This window comes from Triturus cristatus, chromosome 5_1 (genome assembly GCF_964204655.1).
Source record: "Triturus cristatus chromosome 5_1, aTriCri1.1, whole genome shotgun sequence".
Classification (NCBI taxonomy): domain Eukaryota; kingdom Metazoa; phylum Chordata; class Amphibia; order Caudata; family Salamandridae; genus Triturus; species Triturus cristatus.
Window position 1 is genome coordinate 769,159,203 of NC_140587.1, and position 19,667 is coordinate 769,178,869.

Below are 19,667 nucleotides of genomic sequence, written 5' to 3' on the forward strand. Positions count from 1 at the left end.
GCACATTCTTTTTTAACAAAAGCCCATAAAATGTCTGATAAGCCTGATACAAGATGAAACAATATTGTTGGCTTGTGCAATTAAGTTGCTCAGAAAATCAGTCCCTAGCAAATGGCTTAACACAACAATATCTATGGGTAACCTTAGCTTCAAGGTGCACTTAAACTCCAGCAGTAGGGGTGGCACTGAGAACATTTTGAAATCATGCACAGTCTGTAATGGTCACAGTGGATCAAAGGCCCTATTAATGAATAAAGCCATTGGTACTCATACCATATTGGGGAAAACTAATAGCTAAACTCTTAGATACCATAGGAGCTAATATTAAATCCAATCCAGAATTTATTTTGCTGGAATATAAAAGTAATGTACATAACATGTTAGGTTGTTGTTGAGTTAGCCTTATTGTTTGGACAAGTACATATTGATAAGTAGCATTCAGCCAGATATCTCTACGTGGACTCTGGAGACTCTCGACATTTTTAATTTAAAAAACCGACTGAACGCCAGAAAACCTACTAACATATTTTATCATGTATAGGCTAATCCCAATTAAATTAAAAGTAAGAAGTTGGGTCAAATTTAACCACATAAAGGGCAGTGATTGGCACACTTTTTCAAGGTGGTATTCTATCAGGAAGCTTCTATTTTCAAATGTTTCTACCATTAATATCACATCATAGTGGAGCAAAGGACTCTACAAGACTATCGCTGCGCAAGACAGAAGACTTATCCTGACTTCTTCACTTAATAAATTATGCATGGACCTGAGAAATACAGGTCAAATTTTGTTCACTACCATAACAGTTCTATCAAGTGTCAAGAGTAAAAACCAATAGAACACAATTAATGTAATCCCACCATAAAACGTCAAGCGCCAGCTGGATGTTTCACCTCCCATTACTTGTACAATATGTGTCAATAGGAACAGTTTAGTTTCAACAGGCAAGTTTAATCACTTTCAAAAGCTATATTATCTACCAAGGCATTGCAATATAGCTACTCACGTAGCCAAAGGGGCCTTCATGTCCTTACTTTCACTTGCATACATCAGTGAAGAAAGCCCCTGCAGGCGGTCTCCAGGAAAACCCAGAAGGTTGATGATTTTGAGCAGGTTTGGGGGCACCATGGATATGCAAAGGTGAAATAGTCCATATCCAAAGCTCACAGCACCTTTCAACCTGTTTAGCGTGTCCTCCGTCACACCTTCTGAAGAACCAGAGGTGGCACCTGGAGCAATAACATGATTGTCATTCGCAGCATCAGATGTCACAGAATCCTGAGAAGGCGTTTTCTGACATATTTCTTGCAGTGTGTTAATGTCCACATAGCATTTGTTGTAAATTTTCCACGCTTTGCGGAGGATCCAACCACCTTTTATGTAAGCTAAGGAGATGGAAAAGAAGACATAGTTTACCTTACAGTTGTTTTTATTGGAGTTTATATCATAGAATCATACAACATAAACAAAATCAACAAACTCATCTTTTGTATATTCAAAGACAAATTTCCAAATCTCTTCCTCCTCAACGTTATTTTCTCTCCAGAGATAATCATGGTATTCAGGCCAGACTGAATTCCAATTGCAGTACAAAAGGACCCCGCCAGAAGGCACTATAGTAACATGCCCTCAAGAATGTTCAATCGTTGCCCCCTTTTAGGGGATGGTCAAATCTTTCCTAAGATAATTGAGAACCGGGCCCACATTTTACCAAATTACATCAAATTCCCCATTAAGCCATAAGGCATTGTTTCCTAACCCAATTCCATAATTTGTGGTAGCTGCAACAGCTAGAATCATGTGTTTTGCTGCTAAAAGGAATTGGGCAATTATTTTTTTCTTGTCCAGGTGCAGAGCCTGCGTGTCAAAGCGTGTGAACCCTATGACATACAACAGAATTGGGAGGGTTCTTGTACCCCACTCAATTTGCTTAATGTATTTTAGTACTACCTCTTCACAGAACCTTGTGGACATTGCTAAACAATGAGATACGTTGTACTCTCCTCACCACACTCCCTCTAGTAGAGGTTTGATCTGTGTTTATTCCTGGTACGAGTTAGGCCAGGGAAAGTTGCCTACATTAATGAATTTGATTAACTGCCTCCATACTTTCCATTTTTAGCATAACTTGTATTCTGTCTCAGCAAGTCTGAACATTGGTCCCCTTCAAGGGTGACTCTTCATTCCATCTCCCAAGCAGTTTTGAAGCTCCAGTTGGGTCTCATTTGTGCCTCTATTAAAATATTATATGTTAAATTGCTGAGTGTTCGGAGTCACACTTTTCTTGGTTAGGTTTTTCAAACAGATTTAGGGACCTTGTGAGTTCCCATTTTCATTGTGGGAGTGCATAACTCAGTGTGTGACTTGAACACATATAAGCCTTTCAACTTCTTCATGTGATGTGATTAGACCTCCACAGAAGACTTCACCTCACTTCATATAACTTCCGTCATTCCAATCCATTCTGTCAAAAAATGGACGAAGGGGAAGAATACCTAGTGAGGCCCAGCTTTAGACCAATTCTGTCGCATATCTACAGTCATGTCAATGATCAAGGACAAAGTGTCTTAGCTCCATACTTTCTTAAAACAAGGCACCACCCATAAGGAGTCTTGAGAACACATGGTCTATAAAGCACCACTGGGCATTAGAAAAGTAGTTGGAAAAATCCAGGACACCTCCCCCACCCACCCACTCTTGATTGGCAGATAACTCTGTTTGTGCCCCACTATCTTAATTTTACAGTAGGAATACTCCTGAGCGAGGGTATGGACAAGCTACACCAAACCTGCACGTCCAAAGGTATGCCATTAATTAGGTGAAGGTAGCTGTCCACATAAAACCTACAACCTGGTTATGGTGGCTCTCATATTTGTAACCAAATACATTTTAGAATTTAAACTGTAGCTGAAGGTTGTTTGCCATATATAGATGTCTATCCTATCTTGGGGAATCGTCAGGTTAATGGCCTTGAATATGAAAATACTGACCTTAAACCCAGTCACCTCCCTAATCTAGTGCCCTCAAAAGTGGTGTCTGAGACCTACCAGGGTTTGAGAGACCATCATCAACAAACATCCCAAGATTAAAATCGCCCTGCTCCAGTGGAATTCCTTTTATCTCAAAGCTAGCTTTAGTTCACTGTACTGTCACAGTACTAACACCGAAGTGCAGGTTATCGTTGAGCTTTCATTTGACTTGGGAGTGCCACTCTCTTTTCTTCAGTTGATCAAACATACAACTGGTGAATGGCTGTTACAGTAACGGTCCCATGGTATTATTCTTTTACCATATGCTGATTACTTTTATGTACCAAAATAAAATTAATCCTAGTGTATGAGTCGTGCAAAAGTGAGACATGTAAGTAATCCATCTACCCTGGGTGGTTAATACTCATGAAACTACCAGTCTAAGGCCTTCCAACCAGTTTCTTCCAGCTGCAGAAAGAACCTGCCTTCTTCCAATATCTCTGTCTTAATCTCTTTTTATCTTGATGTATTACAAGATTCACATCACCCTTACATCTAGTAGCCTGAACGAAGGCTGAGTGTTTTCTAAAGCGTGACCATCACAAAGGATTTTTGGCCCAAGTCAAGGGTCAGATGTTTGTACAACTTGTCACAAAATACTGGTGGAAATTTGCAAGTGGTGCAGTAATTTGCAAAGTGGCCTATGTACTAATAGGTGGGTTTGTAAATTACTGGTTTGTAGTAGGTTGCAATATGACCTACCTTATGAATAATAATAAGATAGATAAAAAATGATGCCCCTCTAAAAATCACAGCCATCATAAGGATGATGACTTGCTGTGGTCAACACACCACTGTGTTTGTGATTGCTTTTGAATAAAACATTTTCTTTTCTTTAAAAGTTATCTGGTTTTCTTTAAGGAAAATAGGGTGCATTTAAACGAAAAATATGAAAAGTGTAATTTTAATTTTTAAAAGAGTAGGCAGGGGTCTTAAAAATATTTTTTTCAACTTTCACAAATTGGAAGCAGTCCCTTGGGGACCCCTTCCTGTTTGCAAATGTTTTCCACTTCTTTTGAGCAGGTGGCAAAATGTTAATGTTTTGCAACCAGAATTCAGTCGCAACACTGTAATAAATACTATTCCAAATCGGTATTTGGTTGCAAACCCAAATTGTGATTCAGCAATGTGTTACCGATCGCTAATTTGGTTTGAAACATTAGAAAAGGTTTTTTTGCGGTCGCAAAACGTCTGCCGATTGCAGCTGCAAAAGGCTTCGTACATCTGGCCCTTAGGTCTCATATAACTGATAAAATTATGCTTTTACCTCCTAGATAACCAATTAGCAGTAGGCATTGACTCCATTTATCTCCGAATGTGTCATGCATTGTAAATTTATGATGATCTCCTATGTCTTGCCTTTTGCCAACAATAAATGTTGCACCAGGAAGTGGTGGGTGCGGGGCCTCTGGGTATCACTGCGAACAAATGCATTTCTTGCAAAATACAGATCTCTACAAACATCCTACGCAATATCTTTTAGCAAGAACAATTTTAAGGATTGGGTCGACAGTCAAACATAGAAAAGTCTTGGTCTTTGCAAGAGGTTTCCTTTCTGCTATGGAGCTGGACAATCTGTGATATCTTCTTATCCTTTAGGAGGACTGAGCTACTCTGACGCAATGCATCAATGCCTGACCTCCCCTTCTAAACCCTAACTCACCAACGAATCCCCCTCCCACGCCCCCACCAACCCTCAACATTCCTTCACGGATAACACTGGCATAAAAAATTAATAAATAATGATACTACCTCCTGTAATTGTCATTTACTCCTTACGTCCCCAATCTAACACCTCCAACTCAACAAATCATATGAAACAGGAATGTTGTCGGATAAACTCTATCCCCCACATTCCTTTCTTTGAGACTTTTCTTTTACTCAAAATAGTAAAGCTCCTTAAATTGCTCTGCAAAACACCCATGTCAAATGCCATCAGATCGATGCACACATAAGTCTTACAGTTCATTGTATGATGATTTCCTCTCCCTTATTATCTTCTTAAAGTTGCTCATTTTTTAAAGATGCTGTTTCATGTCTTTCCTCCACAATCACCTCTGTGTTATATCATACATTACTCCTTTTCACATAGACTCTCTGCCACGGTTGATAGGGTGCAGAGTCTGAGATTGTTGACTGAAGGCCCAATATCAGTAGGGCTTTTGGTCAAAGGTTTTTATCAGCTGAGCCAGCGGAGAATCCGTCACCGGAAACCTAGCAATTCTCCAGATTCTAAATAAAGCATAAGGACAGCAAGTTTGGAGGACAGGGTACTATGCCATATTTGTCATGGAGTACCCCGTCTTCCACACTCTAAATAAGACCCTAAATCTCATTCAGTATGGTGATAGAACTATGCAGGGGCTACCACAATTCTGGGTGTTTCCACTCGGTAGGGAACAGGGGGTCAGCAAAACTATTCAAGGTGGCAGGTTGGGAATTTTTACATTAGTACAAATTTAGATCTACACCGACCATAACCCGTTAAATCACCTCCCATTTCCTGCTGCAGGTTTCATGTGATCCTCACTCTACCCTTTGTCAGCCATCTTTTTAGACCTGTATCCCTCTGTGAGGCCTAAATGCTTCCTAAAGGACATTTCTGCCTTTCCCCAATCAAGACTGTGTTTGATGAGTTGCAAGTTGCTGGCTTCTAGCTTCTCCTACAGCTGTAGCCCATTTTGTTAAATTAGTCAAACACACTTTTAATTTGGGAGCCCAAGGACATTTTGAAGATATAGCAATCCTCAGGTTGAATAAAATAAAAGCCAAATCTCTGAACCTGCTAACTAACATATTCTCCTTCGATCTGGTCTTCTGGTCTACAAGTATGTTTAAAGATTACAAAACAGAACTTTCCCAGTAAGGTCTGCTTTTGTGCTGACTGTGCACCATTACCTGTGTGCAATCCCCCACAACTTGCAGAGACACACATCACTTGCCCCGATACATCATGTCAATATGTGTCAAGTATGTTTTCTGCAGACAGTCGAATTGTTCAAGTCTGAATCATTAGTTTCTGGAAACACTTTTGGATTATCCTAGTGTGTTAGCCCATTCTACAGCCGTAACTTATTTTTTTTTAAATTCTTTTTATTAAACCATAGCAGTCACAACTAACACAAACACTTAAATTAAGAAGTACAATCGTGAAGACTAGACAGGTACATATTACAAATCTCCTTATACAGCAAGACAATATAACGTTCACAAGTTATGGTAATGTTGGATCATCTTGGAAAGGAAGGACAGGGGGTTCACAAGTGTGCCCACAATAGGCATTCCACTTGTCCCAAATAGCAATCCATTTTTGGGGGCAACCCCATGCAACATTGACAGTTTTTTCCCTGACCATACACCAGTCCATATCCGCCTTCCAAGCTTCAAGCTTAGGCGATGTAGTTGCTCCCCAAAGTCGTGCAATATTTCTTTTAGCTACCATTTGGCCCAAAGTTGCCCGTAGTTTGTCCTTACCAATAAGATCTGTGGGTTCCTACACATTCAAAAGACACCTCTTAGCTTCAAGTCCAATCACAGTTTCTAATACCTCGCTTATGCCTCATGTACCTTCTGCCACTATTTCTGGGCAAACCTACACTCCCATATAATGTGCAGAAAGGAGCCCTCAAGGCCACACAGCCTCTTACATAACCCATTAGTCGCCCTACCCATTAGCACAAGTCTGGGTCCAGACACATAGATTCTGTGAAGAATGTTTAGTTGAATGAAGCGTAACCTCGACTGAATCGCAACTTCCCGTTGGGAGGCAACTGCCTCCTGCCACTCCTCATTATCCAGTTCCAACCCTTCCCTGACCCATTGCTCCCTTAATGATACAAGTGGATCTGGGGTATTGTTGATGAGTTTTTTATATGTAAGTGAGGTGACTTTATCTGGCAGGTAGCCATCAAGCAGTCTGTCCTCTAGTGGAGAGAATTCGGGAGGGGATAGGACCCCTGAGGGTACCTTTCGGGTAGATAAGTACCACATCTTCGCTGGGCAAACCATAATAATAATTCAAATATACACACTTATAAATATCAACTTTTACACAATTTAAAAATAAAAAGTACTAACAATTTTAATTGTATTTAATATTTAGTAAACTTGTTTAAAAGTTATATATAAGTTATATAATTAATTGAGGTCAAAACATACTTTTTTTAAAAGGTTTAAAAGTGGGATTTATTATTTAATTTGAAGTTAATTAGATTTTGAAAAATAATTACATATAATATTTTACCACACGTGCACACACAGACATATATAAAAATATAAATGTCAAACTAATTTAGTTAATTAAACATCAGACCCTATGATGTGTTATTTCTATTCCCTGCCTGCATTCTTTTCTATTGGAGTGTGTTGCAATACCAGTGATTGGCCACGTGTGGTGCTTGACTTACACCAAAGCTGGGCTGCAGTAATTTGATCCTGTTTTGGCAGGGCAGTAGGCCTGGGTGGTAAATTCCGTTCCGCTCGCGGAATTTGGGTAATTTCACGTTTCGCGGAGAACGCGGAATTGCCCAAAATTCTGCGTTCCGCTGCTTCGTGGAATTTTTTGCTTATTCGCATTCTCAAAATGCGTGTTCGCGAGATATTTCCCCCCGAGCACGCAAACAGCGTTCGCAAACAGGAAAAAAGCATCGCGAACAAGCAATTCCGCGTGTTCACGGAATTTCTGCGTGACCTCTGAGATTTGTTACAGTTTCGCGGAGCTTTGCGTAGCCCTACAGGGCAGCAGTAACAAGGGAAGTCTATTTTGTGAACTGCAAGTGCCTTGCTAATTAGTGAGTGTATGTTTTGAAATTATTTCCCTATTAACCATGATTCCAATGGTCCCTACCATTTTTACTACTAAATCGTATTCCTATGTGTGTGGACATATCCACATAGAAAAGAAAAAGACAGGAAAGGTAAAGGACTCCGGTAATAGGTTTTGTGATTTGTATTTTGCAGCACACGAGTAGTACTACTTTACGTACTACAAAATTGCTGTTTATGAATCAGGCCCTAGATGAGAGAGTAGCTCCTTATTTGCTGTTAAATTATAAGTCGCTATCTCTTTATGTTTGGTAGCACATAGTTAATAAAAAGTAGAGGTTCTACTTTTATTTTTTTCTCTGGTAGAAAGATATTCCTTTTAAGAATTGGCAAAGCTGTTGAAATAGTCCCTCTTTCTCTGATGTTAAATCATTGTCCACAAGAACATTAAATCACTGTAAGTGTAACTTGCACAAACAAAGATAATATCTAAATGTAAATATTAAAATGGCAACATACATGATAACTCCTGCTTAACGAAGGAAAGCACAGCCAGGTAAACTTGGCAATCTGCTACTATGATTTGTCTCTGAAGTCGATCAACCATGGACTGTGAAGACTTTCGACCATCAACCTGTTGGAGAAATAGACACATTAATTTTATATGATCATGCCTCTCGAACTGCATTGACAGCACAAATATGGTCAAATGTTCAACTAAAGTTTCTACACAGTGTACATTCTACAACCATTGCGCATATCCCTCGGCATGCCTCACAATACTCTATGGAGGTACACAACTACTAGTGCCCGTTCCAACCCAATTATATTACACTCAAAGTTAGTTGAACAAATTATCTATAAATCTCATCAGCTAACACACATTAAAGGACAGAAGTATCAGTAAACATGCCAAAAATATATCAAAATACCACTGCTCCTGCTGACGGGATAATATTGATTTTCAGTACAGCAAATTGGGCATATCCCACAGGTGGAAAATGTATTCAGCTACCCCATATACTCTGATAAGGATTAAGTCTGCCAGGGTAGTGACAGATCAACCGCCCCATCTAGAGTGACTGATACACCTCTGTGACAGAATGCCATGCAAGATTGGCGGATTTTCACAGAGAGGTAAGTATAGCATTCTCAACATGCTGGTTACATTTTTTTAACAAATCTGCTACCAGAGATGGTCATTGGTGGACTTTCAACCTGAGATTTATATTACAGTGAGTTCCACCCAAAAGGATCGAGCGACCTAAGGCGAAAATCACCACCCTGGTAGAGTACCCTAGATATGGCAGATTTTCTTCTGCCACCTTGGTGGATAAGGTCAATCTGCCACAATTGATGGAAGCTAAACAAGTCAGACTTCAAATCAGCCCTACAGTATTTAAACCCTAACGTTATCGTCCCCCAAAAGCTACCATAATTTTGGCTCCCAGCCACAACTGACCCACTTCCTGTCACTTCTTTTAACATTCACATTCTCACTGCACCCAGTGTCTTTTTAATTGGATGAATAGCTCTGTTAAGAATTTCTTCCCACTCCTTGCCAACCGTATGATCTAGAAGCTTGTGGTGTTCCCCATATGGTACACGATAGCCTGGTATTTTAATACGCCAATGGAGGTCCATTCAGCAGTCTTCCTGTGCTGCACAAACTCATGAAGCAGGCCACCGAGGATATCAAGCGATTATTATAAGGAGAGCAAATCATAAGGGTAAGAAGGAATTCCCTACACAGGCATTATTCCAGAATGGACATAGTTTGATGAGTGCAAGGTGAGAAGTAGGGTTTAGATTCAGTGAAATTAAAAAAAAAATGTCTTGTGCCATTGTCCGGTGAAACTGAACAAAGAATTGGATCATACAGAAAATATCCTGAACATTTAATTAGCATATTTTAGGGAAGGTCGGGGTATTATAATTTGCCTCTGCCCCTTCCTGCCCATGGTACTATTATTCTGAGAGTGCCAAAATAGTAAGGAAAGAGCTGATGGGGGCAAATGGGGAGTATATTGTCAAACATTTAGGTTTATCAGACGAATTATCCATATGAGATTTATTAAAGGCTTGCTTTAGGAGGTTGTTCGTTGCAAAAAAAAAAAAATGCAAAAGCACAAGACTTTAAGCAGTAGTCCTACACACTGGAAAACAAGATTCTTGAATTAGAGAGGTATTTGTTGTTCAGCAAAGCAGCTGGCTCACTTTTTAACACATTCAGGTGTAAATACACTGGTATATCAATCAATATCCATAAATAATATTCTAATTTGGAGAGAAAACTTGTTGCCAATTGGTTAACACAAGCAACTCGGGACTGGTTGAGCCCTAGTTAGGGATCATCAGTCAGGCATAGCTTGTTTCCAGTGACACAGTGGGCATGAGACCCATGTATGTCCTGTATGTGTTGCCTGTGGTCTGATTGCATATATTGGTGTGCTATCCTAAGTGGAACGGGTATGCCCAGACGTGGGTCCCACTCACACTGTGTCACTGGAACCAAGCTACACACTTGCCTGATTGATGAGCCCTTACTAGGGTGAAAGCAGTCCTGGGTTCCTTGAGCTCTGGTTCAAGGGGGATCTGTTCTGACAGTTTGGGCTGGGCTATTCCCATTGGGGCAGGGTCAAGACTGATTTGCATATGGCTGGCTCCAAACTGAGGTGGGATAGTGTGCAAAATATTGATGGACTGGATTGCCTCCTGAGTGGCTGGGATTGATTCAAATCCAGAGTGAATACCAGTGGCTGATATTTATTCAAACATTCCATCCCTTATTTTCTGTATTTTGGTGTGTCACCCCACTAGGTGAGGGCCATCTTTGGGGCATGGAACACCCCGTTTTGGAGCCAGTTAAGCGACGATGACAAGGCAAGAATAGAGCTAAAAACAAATCGGTTTCTAGGGTCACTCCTTGGAAATAGAAACACAAAGAGGAATCTCCTAAGAAGGGACCTCACACGTTCTGCCTTTTTTTAGACTTGGTTGATCACCTATGGTATTCACTCCTATGGCCCTGATCACCATGGCAAGAGAAAAAAGACTTACACAAATTTAGAAACAAATAAAGAACTACACCTACAGATTTATGGAGCACCAACTGAATGAATGAATTAAGGAACTCATTCATTCTGAGCAAGGAACATCCGAGCTTCACTATGTAGATGCATACCCAGACACAAGACCAGCATATTTGATAGAGGGACCTCTACGTGGACAAAATTAACACAAATCAATAAACTGGCTAAAGACCATGGTTTCTTGTGAGAGACAGCACATAACTTACGTTCTCTAACCCATAGGCTCTTCCCGGGCAGGTCAGACTGTGTCACTGTTATCCACATGCAACCCAGACAACAACCATGACAGGGCAGGACAATTCTACCATTGAAAAAAAGGTTAACTAAAGCCGGATCAAACTCTGTAAAACTGATTTACCCACCACTAAGAACTCAGCAAATAATTTCAAGCACGGGTTCCTAAAAAACCTCCCTGAAACACTCATTGTGAACATCTACTTCTGTATGAAAAAAGGAGAGAATCGATAAACACACTGCTTGTTGTCTCGAGCTCTACTAAACCACCTCATGTTTTTTTAAACCTTATTTTACTGAGTTCACAATCAAATCCATTTCCACATTATATTTCGCATATACGTCAGGTATTTCTTGCTCTCACCGTTCTTCATTATGTGGTCACAGAGATACATAGAATATGTATATTTATCAGATTAATCAAACTCCTGTTAACTTCCCCCCCCCCTTGCAGATCCACCCATAGGTGCCTACCAAGTTAGTTAATATACCGCTATTTAGGGTTGATGTGTGCTCCTTCTTGCTATCTCCCCTTCTATTCTTCGGTTTATTAGTAACGGTCTACAATATTTAGATATGTTTAAAGTCTGACTCCATCCTCCTCCTGTTCTATCATGCTTCCCCTAGACGTTGGTCATTCAGGGCTTGTCTAGCCCGAGTCCGGTTCTGGGTTCTTTGTGCCTTCCACTAAAGCCTCCCATGCCCTTGCTCTTTCAATAGTTCCAATACCCCACCTTGCATTTCTAAAGAGAACCCTTCCCTCACAGCTTCTAGTTTTTGGTTTTCCATGTTGAAAATCGGGGCCCCTCCTGTGCTTTCCAATGTCTCGTTATTTCTCGTTCTGCAAGTACCAGGGCCAGGTCCTGAAACCTGCTAGTGACAAATGTTTTGGAGGTATGGGGGAATAAGCCCAGAAGACAATGTGCGGTGTCCTGTGGTATCGGTCATTCTATGATCTCCCTAATAGTGTCAGTAACCCCCCTCCAATAGTCCCTCAACACTGGGCACGTCCATAGAATATTGAGGATTTTTGCTCCTAGTTCTCTACACCTGGGGCTTCTCATGTCACTCTATGGAAATATTTATTAATCCGTTCCGGGGTAAGATATGCCCTATGCAGCATAAAATAATTAATTAGGTGGAAGCTGGCATTCCTTGACACTTTTGGGGTTCCGGCTACTATGGCTTCACATTCCTTTAGGGGGATATTTAGGTCTTCTGCCCATCTGTCCCAAAGAATGGTCCGTGGTTGAAGGGTATCTCTGCCTAGTTTTCTATAAAGGAATGTGACCACCTTAATCCTACTTCTTCCCATACCTATATAGCTACAAGTTTTATAATGTGGGGGTTCCCAAAGTCCCGCCCCTCTATAATCCCCGATTGTTGCCATTCCCCCCATGTAGTAAGAATTGCCCTTGAGGAAGATCAAAGCTCTCCCTAAATTCTTCAAATTGGAGCATCACCCCGTGCCGGAACAAGTCCCCGAGTAGGGATGCCCCTGACAGCTCCCAGTATCCTAGTCCTTCCAAGTGCCCCCCATGTGGTAGCAGTCTCAGTATCGTTATGGGTAGTTCGGGGGAATAAGGGACCCGCGTCCGGGTCCTCTTGAGACATCTCGAGTGCCTGAATAGCTGCACGTACCTCATGTATGTCTATGGGGGTTCTTAATGCTTCTGCTTCCCCTTCCTCTAGTATAGGTAGTGCTATTGCTGTTAAGTATTCCCTTATGGTATTCTCATCTTGTCGCAGTCGGCTACCATAAAGATTAGTGTAGTACTAAAGAAATCTCTGGTTTATTGCTTTCTATTGATATAGTTAGCCCCCCCCACGTCCCCAATTTCTAATATCTGGCTGCCTCTTCAAGCCGGCTTGGACAACCAGGCTAATAGGGTCCCCGCTCTATTCTTCTCTGCATGTGTGCTCTCCATGTATTTCTTGTAATCGAAGCATTGCAGTCGCTCTGTATTCTTGGCTACCTCCTTCTTAGCATCTAGGATAGTCTGTCCAAGCTCCAGATCATGAGCACGGCGAAGCTCGAACCCCTTCAGCTCCAAGGGATTCGAGACACTCAGCAGTCCTCACAGCCAAATCACACACAACCTCCCATTACTCAACAAAACCCAAGTTCACCAATCAACAACACCAGTCCACAGACGGGTCAGAGATGAGACTTTTTTCCCTTCATTGGAACTGATGCAACCAGAACCCTCCCAACACCCTTTCAAGTGGTATCAGCGTACAACGGAGACTGGTCCCCCTGACTAATAGACGCAACTATGGTAAGAGGGCATAGCCCGATATGTAGCTCCTCGTGAAAGAAGACATATTCACCCCACAAATCAGCACCTTCACAACAACAAATACACAAATTAGGCACCAAGATCTCCAGCATTCTCCCACCCCAGGCAGTCAACCGGATGGAGAGACCCGACAATGTAACCCCCTGGGAACGTAACTAACCATACACACCCTCCTCCTACACAACTGAGTACCCATTTTAAACAACTAAAGTATTAAGTCGACAAGATTACCGAGGAGTTGAAAAAGACATTCTCACTCACTTATACGAGGCATTACTCACTGTAATGCATAATCCATCTCTGGAAGACTCTCTCACACAATCTTGGCTATCCAAGCCAGTACCCAATGATCCCTGATGAACTAAGAGACACGCATCCACCTACCCACATAAGATATTAGATCCCTACTCCAAACCTACAAGGAAACCTCACAGATCCATATAATGCTGGTTCATGACATACAGATCATTGCCAATACTGACACACAAGGCTATGCCTGAAAGCTCAGGGTTCGAACAACAAGATTTTTTTTCAACCCTAGAACAAATAACGAAAAGCATTACATTAAACTCCTTTCTACATCCTAAAATCATTTTTCCACGAGATTTCAATCTCCACTGGAATAAGGAGGAAGCAGCCACCCTGAGGGCTTCCTTTCTGCTGAAAAGCTTGTGCCACCCTGTACAGGCCCAATACACCTCAAAAGGGCAAAGCTTAATCGCATTATACCCATAAAAGGAGCTCGGAGCATCTAATTCATCAGTACTACAGACCACCATCCAAATATATTCTATCTCACAGCATGCAGACAGAAGGCCAAGGGATTATATCCAAATACCTGGAAAGAGATACTAGAAACCTGAACAGGGACGATCTATCTTCTCTTTGCTGAACAGATCTCATACCCTCAACTGAATTGTGGAACGACTGGTCCCTACAACAGGGCAATGACAGGCATAATGGAGGTAGCAGCCCAACTGCGCCTCAAAAGACACAGAAACTTAAGGTCCCACCCTTAGTACAACCAAAACTTAAATGAAGATAGGAGAAGACTTAAGCTAGAAAAGAGAATATGGAAATATGAGCCCTCCTCAATGCAGCTTAAAGAGCAATGGGAACCAAGAAACCCCAACAGAAGACAATATGGAATGAGAAAACATAATTCTTCAGATCCAAACTCGATAACACCAAATACTGGGCAAGTAAACTCTTCAAAATTTCCAACCAACATATCTGTCCCAATCCTACCACCATGATCAGAAACATCTCCAAGGAGAACTGTGAAGCTTTACCAGCTATTTTTGAGGAGAACATAAGGAAGATTTAAATCTTAACCCTGAGCAACAGGGAGTCTATAGAGACATTCATACCTCCCAATCACTGCAAAGACACTAACTCCCAATAATTCCACTAAGAACAAAAGCAATGCAACATAGATTGAATTTAAAATCCTCAAGGAAAATGAGGTCCAAAAGTTCATAGCTGCGATGAAAACAACTTTGCGTTTTAACAATCCAATCTCTTCAGCAATCACAAAGCCTCTCGGTCACATTTTGTCCCCAACTTGGACACGGATAATAAAGGCAGCACTGACCCAAGGCTCAACCCAAGACTGCTTGAAAGACTGGTAAAGTGACACCTCTACTGAAAAAAATGAACGTTAACCTGACTGATTTAAAAAACTTTTGTCCTGTGTCTAAAATCCCCTTCCTCAGGAAAGTGTAGGAAAAATGTATGTAGAACCAACTTTGTCAGCACATCAAACAGTTCAACTTGCTCGATGATTTCCAAACAGTTTTAGACCGGCACACAGCACAGAAACAACCATTCGATACATCATAGACAAGCACTCAAAATCCTGGACTTGAACAACTCCTGCTCACGCATTCTCCGTGACCTGTTCTCAGAGTTTAACATGATCAACCACAACAATCTTGAAGCTGCTAGTATTCAGAATAGGGCTGTTAGGAAACATACTCAAATAGTTCACCTCCAATCTACAGAATTACTCACAATATATCAAATTAGGTGGCTCACTATCAAGCTCCTCCCCAGTCAGACTTAGAGTCCTTCAAGGATCTACTATCTCCTCCTAGAGTCTTCAACCTATGTATGGACCTATGGTCGGAGATCCTCAAGCAAGTGAACGTTGTGTGCCACATGTACTTGGATGACATTCTGCTGTACGCAAAGATATCTTAACTAGAGGATATTATCTGGCTCAACCATACTTTAAGAAACAAAAAACCTGGCTGACGAGAAATCACCTCAAACTGAACTCTCTGAAAATCGATTACAACACTCGCTGAGTTTCCCACTAGAGCAGAGGCTCCCACTAAGGACCCTTGCTTCACCAGGTCACCGTCATCAGCCCTACTTCAGATCCAGCCTGCAGCCTGACCAGCCAACAACTTTTCGATGAGGAAATTTCTCTAGAAAATCTTCAAAGCCAGAAGGTAAACCTTCCACTGGGACAAACCTGGTCCCTGTATCTGACCAGCAGTAGCTCGCAGTCAACCTTTACTTTTGACTTGGACCCGGTCTAGCGCGACCACATAACTGTGATTGATGCTTTGCACTTTCAGCCACAAACATTTCGAAAAATCATTTGCTTTTGTGCCTATTTGTTGATTACATTTTGCTTTATTTTATAAATTGGAGTGGGATTTTTTGTGTATTGAGTTTTCTGCTTTTCAGCTGTCTTGGTACTGATCAATGCTCTACACATTTCTCCTGAATTCAACCGATCTGCTCTGTGCTACAGCTACCAAGAGTTACGCTCAGGTTTAAATTATTGAGACCTAACTGGTCCAGGAACAGTACTGTAACATTATTACTTGATGAGGACACACATTACCTTCAACTAATAATACACACTCTATGTGTGTGTGTGTGTGTGCGTGTGTGTGTGAGCGCGCATCCATCTTTTCTTAACTATTAGCAGAATATCTTCACTTGCTTAAGAAACATACTCAGCTAGACACAGGCTCCCAATTGTGATGAATTATTTTTGGCTTCAACTCCTCGTGTAATGACAAAATGATATTCTTTGCTGTCCATGTTGCCGGATTTGTAACTGGCCTCAAATGGCACGGGAAGGGGATGTGAGGATGCCCATTCCCTAACTGACTAATAATCTATGTTCTAGGGCTGTCAAACTTTGCAATAAATCCTCAAATAATCCAGTGAAGGGTCTAAGTATTACCGAGTTTGGGAAACTTACGACCCGTCAAAGACATTATCCCATTGTACTAAGACCGTCCATCACATGTAGTTATTTCTCTACTTTTGGATCATCTATCCTTTCTTTCACTTTTTTTTCTATTTTGCTTTTTCTTGTTTACTGTATCTGTCGATGTCTTTCAAGTGTAATTATGGTTGTCTCACGTCATAAGATCTTATTGTTATCTATTATGAAAACCAAGTGCTGTTTCTGTACCTAATACAAAAAATTGATGATTAGTAGAGTGAAGTTTGAGATTGCATGATCATAATTCTAAAGAGAATAACAGCGGAAAGGTTTTCCTTAATTATTTTTGCATTATAGATGCTCTCTGTTATCTAGTCTATTATTTTCCTCATTTACAATTGCCCAGAAGCAAATCATGATGAATTGGCTAGAATTGCCCATCTACTTCGGGTGGACAAGGGCAATAGTCAATATTCCAATCTGAGAGTAAGAATTAGCTAAAGAATAACTACCTTTTTAGTTTCCATTAGCACTTAACCCTTCTTTACTTACAAGCTAGTTGTCAGAACTCAATGGGTTAGGAACACAGCAGTTCACAAGCACTAATCAACTGCTCACCGCATAACACGGTTGTAGATTAATGACAAACAATGGCTGTATGAGCAGAGTTTCGCATTTACTCATACTTAGTACCATGCTTGGCAACATCGCAAATGTGGTTCGACTATTTTACCTTTGGACCAGGTTTCACTGTTCTCTACTCCCTATTTTTTCTATTTTGGTTCTCTTGTTGGGGTTTGGTACTTTATAGCGTTTTGTTGGGATGTTTCTCGTGTGTTTTTCTGTTCCTGCAGTATCATACGCTTTGCTGGCAGTAGCATCTTGTGGTGTCCAGTTTTCTTAGGCTGATGTTCGGTGTCTTGATTTTACTCAAATTCAGGCGATCCTGTACAAGAAGCAAACCACACCCTGCAGTGAGAAATTGTGTTGTATCTAGCATGTATATTGGGGTTTACTTAGTGCTGGCCTATTGAAAAGATCCTCTGCCTTTGACTTCATTCACTGTCTTTAGCTTTGAATTCCCCTTTTTCCACTCATTCCTGACAGCAGTACTGTGTGCATATGGACCTCTATAGGGGATACTTTCAATATTGTCTCCATCAATGCGATCAACCAGACACCTGTAGAAAATGCCAAGTCTAGTTTTGAAGCTTGACAAGGGGCAAGGGCATTACTGGTACCTGTCTAGTGTTCCAAGTTGGGAGGCTATTACAGATTAGTTTGAATTAAATTCTGCTAAAGTATTATGAATATAATATTTTATCCAACATGGACCCTCTGCAAAAGGGCAGGTACATTGTGCTGGGTACCTTGCAGTGTCTACCCCTGGTTCATACATAAGGAAAAAGAAAAATACGTTGTCCTGCTTTTTTTCAAAATCTTTTTTTTCTGTTTTTTAAAGAATTCCAATACATATATGATAAACAGACATCCTCAGTTTGGTGCATCAGTGAAAGGGCAAGATCAGTCTAAACAGAAGTTTAATGTGGGAACCAAGGGTCCTGTCACTTTATGCGCAGAGGCTATGCGGCTAAGCTCTGAACCAATACTATGCTACATGATGAGATAACCATTTCACTGTTGTACAGTATTGTGTTGGGATTGACCTTTCCTAGTAGAACACAGCCTATGCAGTACATTTGGAAGTACAAAGGCAGTCAAGAGACATGGACGGAGACCAAACAGAATGGATACAAAGAAAAGAAGATCATAAAGAGACGAGAGACCCTGTGTGATGACAGCAGATGTGAAAGGTTCATGCGCAGAGTCAGCGGGAAGAACAGAAAGAGAAGAATAATGAGCCAGAAACAGCAGTTTGCGATGCCTACGGGCAACGCTCCGGCGAGATCCCATTTCTAGCATTATGTCCGGTTCTTAACAAGAAAGCTGTAAAGAAATACACGACAAGGGCTGCTGAGATGATTCTTCAAAACATTTTAAGAACTAAATGCTGATCAGAAGGTAGAAAAGAGGTTTCTTGAAAAGGGTATCATTGGGGGCAGCAGGAGATGTAAGAAAGCATCTGCTAGTTATCGGATCTGTCAGCGCCGCGAAGTCCGTTTTTAGGTATCTGGTGCGCTTTATATAAACTCTAAACATAAATAAATAATGCAAGGAAGAGCTTCTTAACAGATAAATTGCTGGCTGTAGGACCTAAGGCACTAAGCAGGACAAACATATTAGGAAACCTTGGGATATGCACGAAATTATGCCGCCATGGATCTCAGCCCCACAAATCCAGCAAATAGACTTTGTGGTATCACAGCACAAGTAACAACAATTAGATGTTTTCATACCGTCCTCACTAGCACATTATTAGAGTTTTATAGCACTATGGATTATCAATATAAAGCTTACCCAATCTAAAAGAACTTATTTTATGTTCTTTAATTCCAACCTGTGGTGCACAGATGCCCATTACACGTGTACAACTCCTTGGCTATTATAGTGGCATAATGAGACAGAACATCTCACATACATCGACACAGCGGATAGACGTCACAGAACCAACACCCCCAGGGCTACACTATTTCTAACAGCTGGGCAAAGGACACGATACGAACCCAAGAGACGAACAATTGCTAACAGTCCTCTGGAAAACCTTTCCAACACCAAACTACAAACACCCAGAACTCCATGAACAGGAGTCCTCACTCAACCAGGCACTGACGAGACCACAGTATCCAGAACCTATCACCACAGGACGACCCAGAGTACGGCTACCCTAACTCACGTGCTGAGCACCCACAGACAACTCAGACAGAGCACCAAGAGGTCACCGTAAAAGCAACCTGTGCGCTAGTCAAACTAACATACAAAATGAGGCAATCTGTGGGCCTTGTAGTGACTGCCGGCGATCAATTTCTATATCTTCAGATCTATTGCATAACAATCCCCGGTAAATCTCTTCGGTTTTAGACAGTGTTAGAAGCTTGAAACCCCATCTTTCAAGCAGTCTGATCTGCGCAGGTAATAACAGTGCCAGAAGCAGCGCCA

The 19,667-nt window shown here is 41.2% G+C and overlaps 1 protein-coding gene across 2 annotated transcripts in view; it reads right to left on the bottom strand.

Moving 5' to 3' along the window:
* The window catches only part of TTC39C (tetratricopeptide repeat domain 39C), a 466,104-nt gene that overhangs the window by 243,425 nt on the left and 203,012 nt on the right, over positions 1 to 19,667 (bottom strand). For both annotated transcript variants that reach the window (XM_085605752.1, XM_085605751.1), the window contains 2 exons: positions 8,314 to 8,428; positions 1,008 to 1,386 (listed from right to left, as the gene is read on the bottom strand). In XM_085605752.1, coding sequence (XP_085461878.1) covers positions 1,008 to 1,386; positions 8,314 to 8,428 — 494 coding nt within the window. The remainder of the gene's footprint in view (positions 1 to 1,007; positions 1,387 to 8,313; positions 8,429 to 19,667) is intronic.